The following is a 21463-nucleotide window of genomic DNA, read 5'->3' as shown; positions in this document are numbered from 1 at the left end:
TTCCTTGACAGCTTTCAGCGGATTTCTTTGCAGCAACCTTGTCCAAGTGAGTTTTGGAACTGCAGTGTCGTTCGATGTCATATTTCCCAGCATGGGCAACGGAGAAATCTGATTTACAATACTTGCAGTGTGCATGACTTTTTCCCATAGTAGACTCCACAATTCCTGGCTCTTTCTTATATTTCTCCGAGAAAATCTGCTGCTTCTGCTGTTTAGATTTGGTACAGTCATCCGAAACTGGCACATTTTCCCGCTTCATTTTGCCACGATTGTCCAGACGATCGCACGTGCCAACAACTGAACAAGGTTTCCACAGCTGAAGACTCGCTGTCATGGTTATCTCCCTTCGACCGAAACCGGTATCGGTTGTACCATCCCCTAATCAGCACACCAACACCGGAAAACGTATTCTAGACTTTTTCTTTGGCGTATTTTGTGCGTGTGTCGCGTATTTGCGTACCGATAATAATTTGTTGTACAAAATACGCCCAAATCGTACTGGTAAACAGGTCTGGAATTTATACCTATTCAGATGGCGTGGGTCGTGTATGACCCATACTTATTATGTTGAATCCTTCTTTACTTTCTTTATTTGGTGTTTAACGTCGTTTTCAACCACGAAGGTTATATCGCGACGGGGAAAGGGGGGAGAGGGGATTGAGCCACTTGTCAATTGTTTCTTGTTCACAAAAGCACTAATCAAAAATTTGCTCCAGGGGCTTGCAACGTAGTACAATATATGACCTTACTGGGAGAATGCAAGTTTCCAGTACAAAGGACTTAACATTTCTTACAAGTTACATACTGCTTGACTAAAATCTTTACAAAAATGGACTATATTCTATACAAGAAACACTTAACAAGGGTAAAAGGAGAAACAGAATCCGTTAGTCGCCTCTTACGACATGCTGGGGAGCATCGGGTAAATTCTTCCCCCTAACCCGCGGGGGGTACTAAAGGACATAAGACTGCTGTTGCTATGGAAACTGGCATTAACAGTGCCATATTGGATTTCTAGGAAAGTTTCACAGCAACATCATACATCAGAAATGCATAATATTTGGCACAAGGATACACATAACTTCATATACATATCTACAATCCTAGAGAACGATTTTTTTTACTTAAGACTTCAGTTGAATTTAAAATAATTTTTGAAATAAGGATTAATGAATATGCAGTTAGAAATTCATTAATCGTTATTTCAAATATTAATTAAAATTCAACTGTTGTTTTTTGTAAAGTTCTACATGATTGAGGCCTCAAATTGCCTTAAGCACTGAGTTTTCAAAAAAAAGAACTTCGAGAAGTCGACTTTGGGCTCAATTACGCTGTTGTGCAAAACTACAAGATCTGTACATTAACCCTTACACTGGTGCATTAACCCTTACACTGGTGCAATTCTGTAACACATGTTACATAGCCACTGGTGAATTAACAGAGAGAAAAATAACAAAAAACAGTCATATAGGTTTTCGCATCCATGGGAGGTAATCGGAACCGACCAAACAGACTGAGCCAGTAGCGCGACATATGTCGTGACAACCAGGTGAAAGTATACGTAAAGTAGCGCGACATATGTCGCGACAACCAGCCTAAGGGTTAACAGTGTTCAAGTCTAATACTTCCTCAAATGTCAGTGTCACCAATAATTTCAATAAATCATTGCCAAATATAGCAGAGAACTGCTGTGTGAATCAGAGAATACTTTGTTATTCCTCAGATTGTCTCACTCTTTTGGAAGAACAGATAGACTGTGCTGAACTGTACTCCAGAAGTGACCAGGGCAATGTTCAATTCTCACAACTGTAGAACTCCACAACACCAGATCTATGCCACTTCCGTTTCTTTCTAGGCCTTCCCACTCTTTATTTGATGCTGGCAACAGCTTGCTCTAATTCTGAACTGCTGGGGGCCACCTGCTGTGCAGTAACCACAAGATGCTCCCTTTCTGTGTGTAGGTCCAACCGGGGCTGGTCCACAAAAACTGCCCCACACTGCGAGCATGGGAATAACTTGTCCCTGTGCCGTTTCTCACGGTGTAACTTATAGCTGCTTGCACAGATGAACCTTTTCCCGCAGTCTTTACACGCATATGGCTTCTCACCTGTGTGAATTCTGGTGTGTTTCCTCAAGTAATCCTGTCGACTAAATTTTGCTGAACAGAATGAACATTGGAAGGGCTTTTCACCAGTGTGAACTCTCATGTGATTTCTGAGGTCAGCTTTGCCCATGGAAGTAAATCCGCAAAGGTTACACTCCTCTTTCTTTGGCAGGAAATGACGTCTCTTGTGTCTATCGTGATACAGCTTTCTCTTGAACACATGGCCACAGATGCTACACTGAAACTGCGACCCGTGGTAATGATTTTCCATGTGCAACTTGAGCCACAATTCCCTGTAGAACTTTTCTCCACAGATTGCACACTGCAGTTGCTTCTCTCCATGAATCCTCTGATGATCTTTCAAAGTTTTTTTGTGCTTGTAACTGGCACCGCACACTGCACAGCTGAAAGGCTTTTCGTCGCTGTGAACAGACAGATGTTGTGACAGAGTGAGCTCAGATGAAAAACCCTTTCCGCAGTAAGGACAAATACTTTTTATTTTGGGAGTATACTTTTTAACTTGGTCACGGTGGGTTTTGTGGTGTGCTTTTATTTCACTCCTTGAAAAGGTTTCGCCACAGCGTCGACATTTTGTGAAACGCTGATCATCTGGATGGCTTAACATGTGGGCGCTGATTTGGCAGTGCGAGATGAAACCTGTCCTACAGACAGGGCATTTGTGTTTCCTTGGTGAGATATCGACATGCTGGTACAGCTCTTCATACTCAGAAAATGTTTCTTGGCAACTTGAGCAAGCATACTTGCCATCACTGTTCAGCGTGTAAGCATGTGTGATGCGATGCTCCTTGAGAAATTTGTATTTGCCAAACACCAGATTGCACTTTGGACAGCAGTACAAGAGTTTATCCTTGATTTTCAGCAGCAGTTCTATGGATTGAGGGTCCAGCCCAGGTTGTGGAGGTGGCTGATCTCCCTTTGGGTTTGGACAAGGCTTGTTCCCTCGGCCTAGGTTGTGCAGGTAATATTCTGACGCTGTTTCCAACACAGTGTTGCAATTAAAACAAGTGTAATGCGAGTACATGGCACCTTTTTCCTTCAGATAGATTTGATACCTTCCGGCCATAAATTCCTCTAGAGTATGTTGTTTGTACTGTTTCTGAGGGTTGTACTTGTACTTGACTCTTCTCACTTTTTTTGTAGAGAACGACGCATCCTCCTTTTCATCATCATCAATTTGATCAAAGGTTTCCTCCGCACCTTCACACCCCTGCTCGTCATCTCCGTGTACAAATGTTGCATTCAAGGCAGCCTTTCTTTTCACACGAGGGGCATCGGTGACTACCGCTTCCATCTTGAACCGTTTGAACTGTAGATCATTGATGTCGTCATCACAAGTGGGTCGCTCCATGTGTTTGTTGAAGGCAGATTTCAACTTGAAGACCTTCCTGCACTGAGAGCATGTGTAGCTGGAGTAATATTTTCCGGAACCGATCTGGTGGCGCAGCTCACCATAAATGGCGTACTTGCCTGTCTGGGGCGCCTCTGTGCCAGGCTGCTGGTGGTCTTCGTCTTCTGAGGAACAATGATCAAAGGAGTCTTCATCTTTTTCCTCATGTGTCAGAACATGTGACTTTAACTGTGTCTTTTTGGAGAACACCTGAGTACAGTGAGGACAGCAAAGAAGATAACGCTCTTTCACTCTGGCCAGGATTTCCAAAGATTTTGCATCCAAACCTTGCTTCCCATCATTTGGTTCGCATCTTTCCTTTGGGTACTTGTGTGCATTTAACTCTCTGGCAGTCTCAAACACAGTGCTGCACGTGTTACATGTGTAGTGGGAGTAGTAATAATTAGTCTTCTTCCTCCCGACTTGGACTCGAAACTTTCCCAACATAAACTGTTTCATTGTGTTCTTAAGTGTTCCGTTTTTCTCCTTCTGTTTTTGTATCCGCAGAAAATTCTTTCGATAGTCGGCCTTCCTTGCTTTGTCTGCAGCCCTCATTAAATCACGCTTGTCGACGGGAGTTTTTCTTGCTGCTGTTGGTAAACTTGTCCCATCTTGTGCTGCCGACTCCTTGTGTGTGTTTGCTGATGGATCCTTGTGGACGTTGCCATCGCCCTTCCCTTCAGGATCATCCCCATCAGGTACTGCAGCCCTCATTAAATCACGCCGCTTGTTGACGGGAGTTTTCCTTGCTGCTGTTGGTAAACTTGTCCCATCTTGTGCTGCCGACTCCTTGTGTGTGTTTGCTGATGGATCCTTGTGGACGTTGCCATCGCCCTTCCCTTCAGGATCATCCCCATCAGGTATCTGCTGAGCAGAGCTGCACGCCTGCTTCTTGACATGTATGTTTAGTTCTCTCTTCGATACAAATTCTTTGCTGCAGGTGGGACAAGTGTGTGTTGGGAGATGATCATCACCATCAGGTACCTGCTGAGCAGAGCTGCACGCCTGCTTCTTGACATGTATGTTTAGTTCTCTCTTCGATACAAATTCTTCGCTGCAGGTGGGACAAGTGTGTGTTGGGAGATGATCATCACCATCAGGTACCTGCTGAGCAGAGCTGCACGCCTGCTTCTTGACATGTATGTTTAGTTCTCTCTTCGATACAAATTCTTCGCTGCAGGTGGGACAAGTGTGTGTTGGGCGATGATTGTCTCTGTGCTTGTTGGTCGGCTTTGATCCTTGAGCAAGCTCTGTACCCTTGGTTTTTGACAGTTCCACACTTCTGTTATTTAAGTTACTTCCATCTTTTGAGACAGTTTGGTTTCTTGACAAAGGAGTGTCACATCTATGGAGTACCACAACAGCAGTTTTGCATATCTTCTTCGCTTTCAAAGCCTCTGTCTGAACCTCTGGTTGTGATGGTCTGTTTGCAAGGTCTTTTTCCACTCTCTGTTGACCCTTTTTCTCTGGCTCAAAATCCATCTCATTATCTGAATCCTCTTCGCTGATTTGCATGTTCAAAAAACCATCTGAGTCTTCATCTCTTTCAGACAGGGTCTGTGTGAGTGAGACCTCCTCCGTTGTGGGTTTTGAAGTGGTTGATGCAGCGTTTGAAGAGATACTCTCTTGTGTAGACATTCCTGACAGTGGAGCTTGTTGCAAAGGCATTTTGCTTCGAGGTGATGACTGGCCCAGTGGGATGTCATGTGAAGGCAGCGGGGAAGGTAGGCAATTCTGGGAGCAGGGTTGCGAAGGAGCTCCTTGCTGTGAAGGACCTTGTGTTGGCAGCTGACATGTGGTACAGACCAGCGTGAGAAGACTGTTACAGCGACCACATCGGACACCCCGAAGACTTGCTTCTTGTCCGTCACTGACGTACCTGTTGCATAGAATATTCATCTTAGTCTTTGCATGAGCAAGTTCAACTGGCTGGGCTTGTTTAAGAGAAGTAAGAAATTATTGCGAAACTTAAGTTCATGCTATTGAATTTCTCCGTTTAAATTTAGTCTATCTTAAAAAAAACATGGGACCTTCAGAAATTAAGTTAAAGGCAGAGTAAGCCTCCCGTAAACCATCACAGATACGGTCAGGCTTTTACACACAGTACAAACACCCTTTCATTTAAACACTCACCAATTGAGAACATCCTAGGTGCCCTCCGTAAAGAGCGAACAATTTTCAAAGAATTTATTTTTGCGTGGTTTATCTTACCCCTGAGCCATCGTGAACCCGTGTGATCCAGTTTTCCCCCTTTTCACAATGCAGTCGTCATAGTTAGTCATTTGAATGCGACTCGACGTGAGCTTATCTACAATAGCACGTTTTTTATGCACGAAACAACGGCTGTGGTTCACAAGAACTCTAGCGATGGCTTTTGACTGTTGAGAGGAACGGCGATTTGCACTGATAAACCGGGCCGTCGTCTGCTACGACCCTTGCGTGACCCTGCTTCCGGGCTTTTCTTTTTTTTAAACTTTCACAACTTCGAATTGTTCTGATCTTTTCTTGATGAAAAACGAATTCTTTTATGATTAAAGAATGTTTGTGTAACAAGCTGTCAATTTATTATTTAGATTTTAAAAGTTAGGTCTAGCGCAAAAACGAGGCGCCATTGTTCTTCAGGGCCAAGTCCACGAAAATAAATTCTTGGAAAATGTCTCACGCTCGACAGAAAGCAGCCAGGATGTTCCCGTTCGGTGAGCGTTCAAATGGAAGTATGCTTGTACTGTATTTAGACGCCCGGGGAGCTCTGTGATGGTTTACGGGAGGCTTACTGTGCCTTTAAGATGGGAAAAAATTGAATACAGTGGAACCCCCTTTTAAGACCCCCTATGTAAGATACATACAGAAGGAAGTCTTACATATTCACCCTATATAAGACTTCCTTCATTTTAAGACCTTGCTTTTTACATTTAGTCAAGTTTTGACAAAATGTTTTAACATAGAGGGGGGAACCGAGACGAGGGTCGTGGTGTATCAGTGATCGCGCTAGGTATTTTTCAAACCGGTATGACGTCATGAGCTGGCTACAAGGCTCTCACGAAAATCGGTAAGCTTGCAAAGGCAACCAGTAAAATACAAACAATGACTTACAATACATTAAATCAATGTCAGTGATATGCGGACGTTTTTTCTCCCCCCCCCCCCCCCCTCAAAGCAACTGTCGCACAACTTAACAGTGACACATCAGCAGCCGCTGTGAGAGAGAGAGAGAGAGAGAGAGAGAGAGAGAGAGAGAGAGAGAGAGAGAGAGAGAGAGAGAGAGAGAGAGAGAGAGAGAGAGAGAGAGAGAGAGAGAGAGAGAGAGAGACTTCCGAAATAAAATAGGAAAGCAAATAGTAATCACGCCACTGGAAGACTTACTCACTAGTTACTTACTGTTACAGTTTCACTTTCGCCTAGTCTTTGTTGTCAAAAAGTTTTCACGCGCAGAGCCAACAGCATTTCTATGACTTAGCGATTTTGAATGGTCTTCGAGAGATGAATGTTGAAAATTTCGACAACCTCTTGTGTAACCATTTTTTTGACGTGTTTTTTTGCAGTCTTCACAAAACATGAGAAAGTTCTCCCCCTCCCCCTCTGTCCGCAACCACAGAAACTCTTTGCACCATTTTTCCTGAAATCGTTTGACAGTCAGTGGAAGATGCCGATGTTGGTTTCTTTGCCGCCGCTTGAGACTCGGGCTCTGCAGATGTACTAGGCCGTGAAGTACTTTCACTTTCAGTTCCTTCATTCAAAGGCCTTTTCTCACCTCTTGGGGGTAGAAAAGACAGTAAAGATCGTTGCTTCTTCATCGCAATCGACTCGCCTCACAATAATCAACTGTATGTAGACAAAGATCTAAGCTGGTGTGAGTACGTGATTTCCCGGTATGATGCTATGTCGGCTATTAGACGCCGTCCCTTATAACATAAACTGAAAGATTTTACGATGGACCGGGAACCGAAAGAAATGGCGCGAAAAGTATGATGTCTGATTTTTGACGTCATGTTTGACACCTTGACATCAAGTGTCATCAATGGAGACATAATCGCAACATTGTAGCGCTGTCACAACAAGCCATCCAAATCTCTCTCTCTCTCTCTCTCTCTCTCGTACTGACAAACGATTTTTGTAATTACTACTTTTTTTTTTACCGGTCAAACTAAATAACAATCGGTATGTCTGACCGACATCCACTATTTTTTCCGGTATTGGCGAATCTTAACCGGTAAAATACCGGAAATTACCGGTAAACGCGATCCCTGTGTGTGTGTGTCTGTCTGTGTGTGTGCGTGTGTGTGTGTGTAGAGCGATTCAGACTAAACTACTGGACCGATCTTTATGACATTTTTCATGAGAGTTCCTGGGTATGATATCCCCAGACGTTTTTTTCATTTTTTCCATAAATGTCTTTGATGACGTCATATCCGGCATTTTGTAAAAGTTGAGGCGGCACTGTCACACCCTCATTTTTCAATCAAATTGATTGAAATTTTGGCCAAGCAATCTTCGACGAAGGCCGGACTTTGGTATTGCATTTCAGCTTGGAGGCTTAAAAGTTAATTAATGACTTTGGTCATTAAAAATCTGAAAATTGTAATTAAAATATTTTTTTTATAAAACGATCCACAATTACGTTTATTGTATTCTGCATCATTTTCTGATTCCAAAAACATATAAATATGTTATATTCGTATTAAAAACAAGCTCTGAAAATTAAAAATAGAAAAATTATGATTAAAATTAAATTTGCAAAATCGATTTAAAAACAATTTCATCTTATTCCTTGTCCGTTCCTGATTCCAAAAACATATAGATATGATATGTTTGGATTAAAAACACGGTCAGAGAGTTAAAAAGAATAGAGATATAGAAAAGCGTGCTATCCTCCTCAGCGCAACCGCTACCGCGCTTTTCTGGATTGTTAATTTCACTGCCTTTGCCACGAGCGGTGGACAGACGATGCTACGAGTGTACGGTCTTGCGGAAAAAATGCAATGCGTTCAGTTTCATTCTGTGAGTTCGACTGAGCTTGACTAAATGTTGTATTTTTGCCTTACGCGACTTGTTTACATTTTCTGTTCATAACCCCTGTAAATTTACCTCCATTTAAGGCTCCCTCTTTTTTAAGAAATGATTTTCTCATATTTTTTTAGGTCTTAAAAGTAGGGTTCCACTGTATCAACAAAAAGTGTATTGATTCTCCTGTCTGATTGTGTTTTGGCATTATTGGTATCTTTTGGTTATTTGGGTTGTTTGTATACTGTTCAAAAAAAGAAACGCATAGCTTGTAATATTTGGTTAATTTAGTTATATGGCTACAAGGATATCCACCAAACTGCAGAAAATGTTTATCTGGCCGTCGACCTTTCGTCCATTGCCACAAGTGAGCTCTGCACGTGACGCATGCGTTATCAGTGGCTACAATGTCAAAATTGCTCATTTGGCATGACCACTCGTCATGCTTCAGTGTAATCTCGTGAAACTCGGGGAATATTGAGCTCTCACCATGTCTTCCAAAACCCATAAAAGCGGATTGTTCGCCACAAAGAAATCAGACGACAATTCAGCGACGAAAGATGGCCCGATTGAGCAGAGAAGACCGCCAAATTGCATTGGGTCGTTTACAAGCAGGCCAAAGTCAAAGTGCAATCGCCAGGCACTTCCACGTGTCCCAGAGCACCATCAGTAGACTGTGGGTCAGGTTTCAAGCCACTGGCTCCGTTGCTGACTTGCCACGAGCGGGAAGACCAAGGGCGACAACTGCTGCTCACGACCGCTTCATACGGCTCCGCCACCTCCGGAATCGTTTCCTGTCGACCTCATCTTCTGTCCAGGCTCTCCCCGGGCCACACCGATTATCGGACCAGACCGTGCGGAACCGCCTGCATGAAGCTGGTTTGAGAGCTCGCAGACCTTACAGAGGAGCTGTCCTCACCCGCCGCCATCGCCAGAACCGAGTGCAGTGGGGCAACCAGCACCTTCGCTGGACCGTCCGGAATCACTGGAGACACGTGTGGTTCAGCGACGAGTCCTACTTCCTGCTCCAGCGACATGATGGTCGGAGGAGGGTCTACCGGAGAGTAAACGAACGTTACGCGCCCAACTGTGTGGATGAGGCACCCGTTCATGGTGGTGGAGGCGTCATGGTGTGGGGGGCGATCAATACCGCTGGAAGGAGCACCCTGGTGCACGTCCAAGGGCGCATAACTGCCCAGCGATACGTGGAGGAAATTCTGCGCCCACACGCCCTTCCTCTTCTGGCTGACCAGGATGCCATATTCCAGCAGGACAACGCTCGCCCGCACACAGCATGACTCACCACGCAGTTCCTCACCGACCACCATGTCCAGGTGCTTCCCTGGCCATCCATGTCGCCAGACATGAACCCGATAGAACACCTCTGGGATGAATTGGACAGACGTGTGCGCAGGCGAGAAGAAGCGCCGGCAAATCACCGCGATCTATTGCAGGCACTTCAGGAGGAGTGGGACACCATCCCACAGCAAGATATCCGGCATCTGATCCAGTCCATGCCCAGAAGGTGCCGGGCAGTTGTTGCTGCTCAAGGCAGTCACACCCCCTACTGACTTGACAGCCTCGGCACCCAATCGTATTGATTGACTGATTGATTTGAAGATGCAAATGAACTGTGTGAGCATTCAACTGTGTCCATACCAAATTTCAAACAAATAATCTAAATATTGGATTTTCTGTTAATTTTTTCGAAAAATAAAACAAATTTGGCAAGTAGCAACTATGCGTTTCTTTTTTTGAACAGTATATATATATCGCAGGGATGTCGTTAGGCGTCGGACATCGGACATATAACGATGAAAATCCCCAAATGTCCGATTCACATCGCCGCATGTCGATCAGATGTCCTATCGTTTTAGCCTGAGCGTGGTCATTGTCCGATATGTACTCCATTCCTTCGGACAGCGCGATATTCGTTAATTTTCATTTCAAAATACAAATCTACTAAAAGACTGAACGCTCTCGTGTTCAGCTGACACTGAAGTGAAGTTGCCAGTGCCGCGTGCGGATCTTTTCTTTTGTCGGGAATTCCCGAACCGTTTGCGTCGTTTGGGTATAACCGTCTCGGTGCAGCGCACTCATCTAAAAATAGTGGATTATTTTTAGATCAGTGCATGCTACAGGAGTACGGGAGACAACTCCAACTGACTAAATTTGTCGTCTGCTTTTGTTTTCGATACGAAGTACTGAATTATGCCGCTGAAAAAAACGTGGGTGGGTGTGTGTGTGTGGGCGCATGACTTTGGAACAATTCCATAAAATGTGTTATAAGCTGTTTGGCACAAATTCATAATGTCCTATTACACTTTCTGAAAGCGGTCAAATGTCCTACTGATGCTGAAGAACTTAGGACATTTGTCCTATAGGTATGAATTTGTAGCAACATCCCTGATATGGGCGAGTAAAAAAATAACTTTATGACATTAGCCAACTCATTAAGTTTAAATTCCACATAGGAAGAGGATTTTAAAAGACAAGAGTTCAAAGTCAAACCATTTCAACTCTATTTCAGCACTATATATATCCTGCTCTTTTAAGTTTAATTCTACAAACAATTATAAAAGACCGGAGTCCCTCAAACCATTTCAACTCACAGTGAGAGCAGAAACCTGCAGACATCCGCATCTGTTGTCAGGCCACGTGAGGCTCCCACAGTGTGCCAGAGATCCACAACATCATCCTCTATCACCACGATCTGTTTGATGGTCTCCACCTTGCACTCAACTTGATCATCATCTGGCACCGCCATGACTTGCAGTGCCGTTTCCCCCGATTCCATTGATCTTGTGAAGCTGTTCGCTTTTTGTTACAGACCTGTAGGGGCATACAAATGGGTGAAATTGACTTTGTCAAAAATCCACAAGACTAAAAAATTAGTAACACAAACACCGGTACTTAAAGTTAAACCAGCTTGATTCTGGCATTGGCAAGTTGTTGTTATTGCTAAGACATGTAAACGCATCCAAAGTTAAACCATAGATTCTGAGTTACAAATAATGCTACAGCACAGGAGGACTGCATTTACCTAGCAAAAGCAGGTGTTTTAAAGGTGGTCGTCTACATTTTTACTTTTTTTTCAATAATCTTATGGTTAGATTTTGCTAAAAAGATATATGTCAGATGATGAATGAACCATGGGGAAAAAAAGTATAGAAAATAAAATGTATGTAAAAAAATGTTATTTTTGAGAAGTGTTAATAACACTGCCAATGTTTTGATTTCCATGTGCAGAGAGCATACATGTGCTTTGACTAAAAGTATCCACCAATCAAATGCATGTTACTATGCCGACAGCCACACCCACACAATCACAGCAACAGTTTGACACTGGGTATTGGAGCGCTGTCCACGATTTTGTTTTAAACGCACGAAATGCATGATATTCGAGAGGAGTTTTGCCCTCGGCATTTACCAAATAAGGATATCCTACTACGTCAGGGTTTCCACATCACATAAAATTAAGGGTATAATACCCTTTGACCCTCCAAATCACGTACGAGATGCTCCCTGAAGAGGTATACGTAACTGTTTTCTTCCAAAGAGGTAAAAAAACGTACGAGTCAAACGCTGAAAGGGTATAGCCTTTGCTAGTTTACAAGCAACAGCACGCAGGCCGCCTGCTCTACTGAGACCACTAAAGTACACGCCGTGTTCGTGCCACTCCTCTGTCGACACTGACACGCCGTGAAGCAGAGGTTGCCTCCCTTGTCCTCAAACTGCGCGATATCTTTAAACTGATCATCTCGATGGCACTATTCGCTTTAGCCTATCCGGTGCTGTCGCCTGCTCAAAAAAATGCCTCGCAAAACCAAGAACAAAAACCTGACCCCAAACAGACAAAATTGTCGTTTGGCGGTTGCAGCCAGAGCAGCAGTGAGTCAGTATCATTCATCAATCAGGCATGGGAATTGAAAATAGTAAAAAAGGCTGAACATTTGTAAGTAATAGCAAAGTCGACGGCGCGAAGCGCCTGGCCCTGCTAGGGGGGTTTGGGGGCATTTTGGGTGGATTTTTTTTTTCTCCAAAGAACCCAACTGGTGTAATTTGGTGTCATCTTAGCTCCAAGTTTGCCATTATATTCAGTTTTTAGAACCATTTTTGCCTCTTCCATTTATTTTTTTGGCGGAACAAAAAAACAATTTGGCGGAAATGTGCCTTTTGGCGGACAATTCCCATGCCTGATCAATTCAGACAGTTCATCATTTTAATTTTACAATCCAAAGAAAATTACACGAAAACTCGCGACTTAATAGAAAAAAAAGGTATCCATTGAAGTAATAAAGAAAGAAAAAAAGACTTTAATGCATTGATACACTATGATACATATATATATACCGTACTTTCCGGGTTACAAGGCGCTACAGCACATAAGGCGCACCCCCTTCTTTTTAAACAAAATTGTAATCCAGTCACCCATTGGGCGCAGGGGGCCGATAGGGCGCACCAAAATTAAAAAAGTATACCGGTAACAAACGGTCGAAGAATGAAAATAAGCCGCACATCAAAGGAAGAATACAGGGTGGAAATATGTGTGCTCTATGTGTGCGGGGAGATCAAAGGCAGGTCCATTGTGATAGCTGGGTTGCCTTGTTTAGACACTGACCTTCTTCCCAGGGGTCAATGACCCAGTTTTTGCTATGAGAGGTGTTTCCCCTGTCATAGATCTGAGAGAGGAAACACTTCCTGCACCGGGGTCAGTGACCGAGTTTAACCTATGGGGCGGTCTCTTTGATGTCTTGAGAGGAAACTTGGCCAGGGTAGTACCTAGTAGCTGAAACATGCATTATCACAAGTTGTTTGACTGGTACTCAGGCGGTCTCTTTGATTTTTTTCGTATTTCATACACGGATTAGGCGCTTCGTTATACAAGACGCAGGGGTCAAACTCCAGGAAAAAAGTCGCGCCTTATGACCCGGAAAGTACGGTACATGTATTGTCACAACGTCAAAATGGCAAAGGTGAGAACTACCAGACAGGCAATCATATGGGAAAAAAATGACATTTCATGGATACACCGATTGTCACTCATACCCTGTGAAAAATCTGGAAGGGGTATAAAAACCCTTTACTTTTTTCTTGAAAGGGTATGAATACCCTTGACTTTTGGGGTTGTGTGGAACTCTGCTACGTTGAATTACTATAATGAATTTTCAATCGGCTACCCTGGCTTGCCGCTTCATCCTCCTGATCGAAAGGGGGTGTATTTTTTAAATTTGTAGGGAATAGACTCAGTACCATGGGTGGGAGCCCAAAATGTTGCCAGGACTGAACATTTTGGAAGGCCGGGGTCCAGGGGCCGCCAAGGTTCCGGCGGGGTGCAGGGGCAGCGCCCTTGCTGGGGGGTCTAAATTTTAGCATTATACTTTATAGCCCGGAGGGTTTAGGTGGCCTCTCCTGACTCTAAATCTTAGAACAAACAAGCTTTTTAGAGATGCATAATATATAAATCTTGTAAACTTGAAGGTATTTGAAGATCATCCTACACCAGGGGTGTCGTTTGGATTGGCCCTTCGTCGATTTGTTTTTACTTTGGCAGAAACTTTCAGGTCCTTATTGGCCAAATGTCCGAAAAGTATTCGTTTGAATCGGCAGTCACATAACATTGTGACTGATTCTATCAAAGTTGACTAGAACAAAAAGGAGAATGGCAGACCAGTAAAACGAAAACAGACCATCACTGATATGTGTCCAAAATGTGAGTGTCCTGGAGTGAGAGTGGTGTACCACGACTAGGAAACATGTGATTGAAGAATAACACCAGTAAACCCAAAACATGGTCAGCTGTCAGTCACACCATCACTGCATTGTTTCATTTTCCATAAAGATGTCATTAAAGCTGGTGGTTTCAGTTGCAGGATGCTGTATATGTTCTGTGTTCCTGACAATGATTGTAGGCCTATTGGTGTTCCCCTCTTGTGCTTCAATGTTGCGGTGACTTTCGATGAGCCAAAATAATAGCCGAACATTTTCCAAAATGTCCTAAAGCTTTCTGACAGTGTTCGCCAAATGTCTCGACATGAAAATGTCTAGCTACACCCCAGTGCATGACTCCTTGTCGATAAATGGACCGCTAATTAAGCTTAAACTATTATTTTTATTGATGTGTCCCGCGCAGATAAGTGAAATGTCACCATTTAAAACGGTCTAGATATTGCTGAAAGTCAACAAGAAATGAATCAGTCGAAACTGTGCGTTATCGTTCACCGAAACGGAATAAAAATGCCTCCGTGTTGGAGACTATAAACAGCATCACGACCATTGATTGAGCTAAAGAGTCCAGGTGCGGAGACACACGCTCGATATAGCCTTGAATAAACGGGGTGTATAATATTAGGAAGATTATTTATGGCGCCAAAGCGCCTTCCAACTATGCCTATGCCATGGTACTCAGTAATACTAATGGTACTAGTACTTAGCCTGGTCCTATGTATCGTGTTTGAACTAATCCTTGACAAAACTACCTCTCAGGTTGCCCAAGCATTTTGATAAAATTTGAATGCATGCTTGGTTCGCTTCTTACCGTGCTAGTCCCAGCTATAACTCAGTGGTCCCAGCACAAAAGTGCACAAATGCACCGGAAATCGTGCATTTTACATGTGTCTTTCTACCCAACTTTAGTGTGTCTTTTAACCAAAATGCAGCGGGCAAAAATGGAATGTCATTGACACCAGTTGACAAGTTGCAGCCAAAAGTTCCTCTTGTTCACGCCAATCTCTTCCCAAAGACATAATAGCCTTTTCAACCGTAGTTTGGTTAAAAAAAACACACTAATGATTGGTATTTGGCTAAAAAGACACATGTGAAACGCCGCGACTATGCATGATTACCGCTGAAGTTGTGTACTTCTGCGCGGGGACCACTGATTAATTGATGTTAAGAAGCGAACCAAGCATGCGTTCGATTTTTTTTCAAAATGCTTAGGCAACCTGAGAGGTAGTTTCGTCAAGGATTAGTTTAGACACTGTGAGTCCAGGGCGCCAGTAAATATAATACCCTATACTCACGTGACGTATCTCACGTGATCTGGTAACGTGACTAATAATGACGTTACCTTTCAAAGATGGCGGCTATATCTTGATCTTGATCTTGATATGTCACACGCTTTCCTTCTTTGCCACTACTAAAGCAAACGTGTGCAAGATTGTATGTTACGCGCTTTGGAGCATGTGCAAGAACGGATTCAAACTCGAAATCGTCCCCCCAAAAAAACCCAAAATGCACACACGACTTTTATTTCTCCTGCTGTTATCGTTTCTTCTCTTTACAAATTCTTCAACGCTCAGAATACTGAAAACGGTATCCCAGACGACAGTACTGTTTCCATACGCGAATTTAGCTGCCCTTGGAAAGTGGCTCGCTCAGGAGGCCTGTTAGTCTGACACTGTAAGGACAGAGTTGTGAACATAGACAAACACTGTACATAAGGAAGACGTGGAACTTGCGAAGAAAATGCGAAAAAGTGTTTGTGGGTTATCGTCCCTAGTCACATGCTGGCGGCGAAAACAAAATGGCGGATCGCGTAGGTACCGATCGTGTGCGAGGTGGTGGTAAATTGTGCTCGGCTTTTTGTTGCAAGAACGCCCGTTACAAACAGAGCTGCTTCGGGAAAACTTTCCACAAGTTCCCTACAGAAGAAAAAAGGTGGGTTGTGCAGTGATTATTTCATCAGGTTTACCTTCTTCAGAATGAGAATGGCAATGGCTCGAGTCAACTCACTCAGTAGACTACAGCGTCAGCGAGTACTTACGACTGTGAGTGTGAGACAGCAGTCAGTACAAAACAACAGTTTACACTTGATGACAAACCCGTGGGCATATTTGCCGAAACCTTTATTAAACCTTGCTTACGGGAAAACTACAGTACAAAGGTACATCACTCATCCGTTTTGCGTTCAGGGCTCAGGCAGAGCGTTAGATTTAGACTGAAGATCTGATTTAGCTTTTTTTGCCTTTCCTTTTTGCTTAGTTTAACAATAACATTGTTGTTTTTATTGTCAAACTAGGTGCAGAATATGGATGCAATTCACAAGGCGAGAGGACTTTGAAAAGCTGCAGCCAGCTGATGTTCAAGGTCTCAAGCTTTGTACTGATCACTTTGAGGCCAACCAGTAAAACAATCCTGCAGAGAGGATCACTTGTGTGGAATGCTGTCCCAACATTGTTTGCAGTGCCCAATCCACCACCGAAGGTTATTTATTTATTGGTTTTAGGTTTTTGCAAACCAAAGAAGCACACTATTAAATGCAGGTTGAGTAATGACAAGTTTGAGGCTGATGTAAGAATTGAAAACAACAGCATTGTTCCCATCAAATAATGCCTGTTTGCATTTAGCGCAAAAAAATGATAAGGCCAACAAAAAAAAGTTACTTATTTTGGATCGACGTCTTGATTATGATGATAAGATGAACTTATTTTGCAAAAAAACAGCCCCAAATGGCAAAAAAGGTATACGGTCGGCGTCAACAACAAAAAAGTTGTATGTTTCTGGTCACCTGACCCTACCTATGTTTTCCCGACGACCCTAGACTTTTTTTTTTGCATTTTCAAAAATAAAAGGGGTATTCGAAAATCAATTGTTTTCCTGTTTTTCAACAAAATAGTTAAAAAGATGGTTTAAAAAAAAAGTTTAGAAAAAAAATCTCCACCTTTAGTCATGTTAGGTCACAAAAAAGTCTGTTTAAGGTAACATAGGCCCCCCAAAAATAGCGTCGGTAGGTCGGCTTTTTAGTTTTGTATTTTAGCCATCTGAATATTTTTATTTTATTTTTTAATGCCCCCAAAAAGTCTAGGGCCGGTGGGAAAAAAAATAGGGTCGGTCCGGATACCGTAAACAGATTATTTTTTGTTTTGCCTTACCAGAAACATACACTTTTTTGTGTGGCCTAAGACCAATGCCATGAAATTGGGAGAAATGTTTCATTGTGACTGGGTGTTGGTTGTGAGTTTGTCAGTTAAAGAGCTGTGCAATTTGCAGGTTGCTAGTGGGAGGAAGCCACCATCACAAAGGGTAGCTACAAATGAAGCCAGCACCGACCTGTCGCCTGATGCACAAATTGTTCAACCAGGTAAGAGATTTTTAACCATGAAGAACACCCTGACATCAAAAAATGTTTAAACCCATCCATTACATAGTTGATAATTGCTGTATAGGGTGACGGGCGCTGTGGCGGGGTGGTAAGACGTCGGTCTATTAACTCGGAAGGTCGAGGGTTCGAATCCCGGTCGCGGCCGCCTGGTGGGTTAAGTGTGGAGATGTTTCCGATCTCCCAGGTCAACTTATGTGCAGACCTGCTAGTGACTTATCCCCCTTCATGTGTACACGCAAGCACAAGACCAAGTACGCACGAAAAAGATCCTGTAATCCATGTCAGAGTTCGGTGGGTTTTAGAAACACAAAAATACCCCGCATGCTTCCTCCGAAAGCGGCGTATGGCTGCCTAAATGGCGGAGTAAAAACGGTCATACACATAAAATTCCACTTGTGCAAATAAATGAGTGCACGTGGGAGTTTCAGCCCACGAACGCAGAAGAAGAAGAAGCTGTATAGGGCGGATGCATGGATGGATGAAATTGTACCTGTAGTTCCCACACGTAAAGATGGGAAACATATCCTGTTAGAGGCATGGTGTAACAAGAAACAATTAAGTGGCTCTATTAGTATTCCCACCCCCACCCCCTTTCCCCGTCGCGATATAAGCTTGGTGGTTGAAAACGACGTTAAACACCAAATAAATAAAGAAAGAAAGAGGCATGGTGTGTGAGGAGTTTACCTGGTACTGTTGTCCTAATCAATCAATCAATCAATCAATATAAAGCTTATATAGCGCGTATTCCGTGGGTACAGTTCTAATGGCCTCACCCATTCAGTACCAAACAAGGTCAATTCCATCATTGTTCCACATCGTATCCATAGTTGCTAATACACTTCATTTCTGGCCTGCCCTCCTACGCTATTGTTTATTTTCATTTTGTGATTGAATTACACATGTTTTAATTTCTTCCAGGTTGTAACTTGTTATGGTTATGTTATTTTATGTGTGTTTTGTGTGTGTGTTTTCTTTTTTAGATGACATTCAGGCGATCCTGGAGGACATAGGATGTAAAGCATCAAAGTCGTCATCCTCCCCATCCCCTCGTGAAGCGGAACTTCGGCAGAAGGTCAACAAACTGAGGAGCAAGGTTTTCCGATTAGAAAAGAAAACGATGGAACCCCGTGTAAAACGAGCGAGTAAATTAGCCAAGCCTCCCAAGAAAGACTTTGTAATAGAACAGTTATCTCATATATTATCAGGCGAGGCGAGCTATTTTGCCATTTATGCCTGTTACATATTTACCGGTTATCTGCTGCTGTGTCCAATCCTGGCAGAGACGGAACGCATGTTACCAAGGAGCCGAAGGAGAGTTGAGATGAGAGAATGTGATTAACAATTGCCAACTCTCTCCGTACAAAGAGGGTCCAAAATTGTATCAAAATATAGATCGTAGGGAATTCAAAATAAAAAAAAGACAAAAGACAAAACATGTACTTCGGCTCATAGAGCCTTCTTTAATTTTTGACTCAAAAGTCCATGCTCCGAGAGACTCCTTTTTTTTAATTTTGAATTGCCTACCATCTATATTTTTATACATTTTCAAAAAGATTCATTCAACAGTCACCTTCCGTTATTCTTGAACTTGGCTATCCCAGCCTTACCTCAACATTCGATATTCCTGTGATATTTTTGACGTAAAATCAATTTTTACTGTAAAACACTTCGGCAAGAGGATTGGTCCAAGCAAACAAATAATAAACTTGTAAGATTTTTCCTGATATTTCCGATCAATTGCCTATGGTTTTATTTAGCTAAAAGATTCAAACGTCACACCTATGACTCATGGCTATTTTTAAGGGGAGAGTAGCATCCCTGGTGTGTTGTTTTTGATGTACCTTTTGGTCTGTTTACAGTAACATAGGCACACAAAAAGAGGGTCGGTAGGTCGGCTTTTCTTAATTTTTTTTTTATAACCATCTTTTTAAATTATTTTGCAAAAAAACAGGAACAAAATTGATTTTTTTTCTTTTTCTCCAAATGCCAAAAAAAAGGTCTAGGGTTGGCGGGGAAAAATAGGGTTGGTCGGGATACCGTAAACAGACTATTTTGCTTTGTTTTGCCTAAGCAATGACTAACAAACTTTCTTTAGGGTCTGACATTGTATATACTATACAATTTTTGGGGTATTAACTAAATACATGTATACAGTTTTTGATTCCTTTTATACTTTTTCACAAATTAGCCCCCCCCCCCCCCCTTTTTTTTTTTAGTCTGCCCTGGGGGCGGGAGGTCTCCTAATTTCGGTTTCTAGGGTCATCTTATGCTTCCCCATGAGCTGAGAACTTAATTTAAAATGGGCCACGATTTTTTTATTTGTATTTTGTAATTGTGCCTTTGTCCAGTCACATGATTTCACTTTGTACTTAAAAACTTGGCACTGTCATCATTTATTGCTATTTATTGTTCAGTTGTTCAGTATTTATTGCTATTGGGCATCAGTTGTTCAGTTGCCCTCTTTTGAATGAGCCATGCATGCATTATGGATGTGTTTAGCGAATTGGGATACCTCAAGCAATGTAAAAGAAGAAACAATGTGAAGCAAACATATAGCACCAAATAAAATAACCGAATCAGAATGGAAACTTCTTCAGTGTATGTGTGTGTGTGTGTGTGTGTGTGTGTGTGTGTGTGTGTGTGTGTGTGTGTGTGTGTGTTTGCTGTTTTAAATACCGAAAATGTGAAAATAAAGCAAGTCACAACATGAGAAAGATCGACTGTACTAGTCATAACAAAGCAAGAGACAGCCTGATCAGCATGCAGCAAAGGGGAATAACTCATATTTAGCCATTCTCATTTCTAAGCATGCCCAATGAGGAAGTTATCCTTCTTCCCATTGTAGTTTCTTTGACATAGATGACAAAGATCCCGGAAAGAACAAACATTTCGCGGATGCAGACACAGAAAGACGTCATGAAGATTGCGATGCTTCAAAAGATACAGACTGTGACGATGACTGTGACGTCATTCACATATTCCGAGACGTCATTTATAGTTGTTCGGTCACTTTCGTCAAAAAGTAGATCTCTCCACAATGGCTGCTCCTGTGTTTAGGTTTATCAAGCGTGAGTACGCAAAACGTGTTTGTTCTCTCCTCTGTTAAAGCTGTGAGACATAATCGCCATTACGAGCTAGTCGTGTGACAGAGAGTTTTCTTGCACACTCGACTGCTGCTGTTTCACTCCGGCTAAAGCCGTCGTGAAACATCTACAGTCTCGTGTGCAAGAAAACTCTCTGTCACACGACTAGCTCGTAATAGCGGGTTACATGGCGGCTACATGTTGCTGACGAGGATCGCCTTCGGTTGTATGAATGTCGAATGCACCGGTTAATCCGATTGCATGCAGGGGGGGACCAAATGAGTTGTAAGGGGGGGGGGGGGGGGGGGGTTCCTCCTTTTTTTGGGGGGAATGATCAGCGAAGTGGCGAAGCCACACTGAACTGAGCGCGCGGCCTGCCGCAGCAGGCGCGCGAACTAGGGGGGACCGGGGGCATGCTCCCCCGGAACATTTTTGAAAAACGGTTAAAATCTGGTGCATTCTGGGCCTTGTTTTGAGGGTTAAGAGCAGCATTGTTTTGGTGCTAAAACTAGTAAAAAAAACCAAAAACACTCAAAGCAAGGTACATGCTTTTTCCAGGGGTGGGGTCAGTGCACACCGCTACACGCTTTCTGACTTTGGAAAAAAAAATGACTCCAACTTAAAGTGCATTCGATTTCACAACACAGTTGTTGAAACAGCTTTTTAAGTTGTCAGTGTATTCTGTTGTCGATAGAAACATCGCCGTGGTACAGATTTTTGTTTGTTTGTTTATTTGTTGCTTAACGTCCAGCCGACTACGCAGA

The 21463-nt window shown here is 42.9% G+C and overlaps 1 protein-coding gene and 1 long non-coding RNA gene across 2 annotated transcripts; one reads left to right on the top strand and one right to left on the bottom strand.

Annotated features, from left to right (window-relative positions):
• Positions 1-1248: 1248 nt before the first annotated feature.
• On the bottom strand, positions 1249-15118 carry LOC138965398 (zinc finger protein 658B-like). Its single transcript, XM_070337535.1, has 3 exons — positions 15052-15118; positions 11126-11345; positions 1249-5391 (listed from the first exon to the last, which is right to left on the bottom strand). The coding sequence occupies exons 2-3, from the start codon at positions 11308-11310 to the stop codon at positions 1869-1871; spliced, it is 3708 nt and encodes a 1235-aa protein (XP_070193636.1). The 5' UTR covers positions 11311-11345; positions 15052-15118; the 3' UTR covers positions 1249-1868.
• Positions 15119-15935: 817 nt separating this feature from the next.
• LOC138965410 (uncharacterized) lies at positions 15936-20266 on the top strand. Its single transcript, XR_011455443.1, has 3 exons — positions 15936-16718; positions 17505-17595; positions 18597-20266. It is a non-coding gene; the product is annotated as an uncharacterized lncRNA (long non-coding RNA).
• The last annotated feature ends 1197 nt before the right edge of the window (positions 20267-21463 follow it).

The sequence above is a fragment of the Littorina saxatilis genome, linkage group LG4 (assembly GCF_037325665.1).
Source record: "Littorina saxatilis isolate snail1 linkage group LG4, US_GU_Lsax_2.0, whole genome shotgun sequence".
NCBI classification, from domain to species: domain Eukaryota; kingdom Metazoa; phylum Mollusca; class Gastropoda; order Littorinimorpha; family Littorinidae; genus Littorina; species Littorina saxatilis.
The sequence above is the reverse complement of the archived record's forward strand: the minus strand, read 5'-3'. Positions and strand labels throughout refer to the sequence as shown.

What these genes read in the sequence shown, in the direction of transcription:
- LOC138965398 (XM_070337535.1), bottom strand. Translation starts at nt 11,310, where the DNA reads ATGGAATCGGGGGAAACGGCACTGCAAGTCATGGCGGTGCCAGATGAT. An exon ending in TGCAGGTTTCTGCTCTCACT is followed by an intron (nt 5,392 to 11,125) that starts GTGAGTTGAAAT and finishes TCTATGCAACAG; the next exon opens with GTACGTCAGTGACGGACAAG.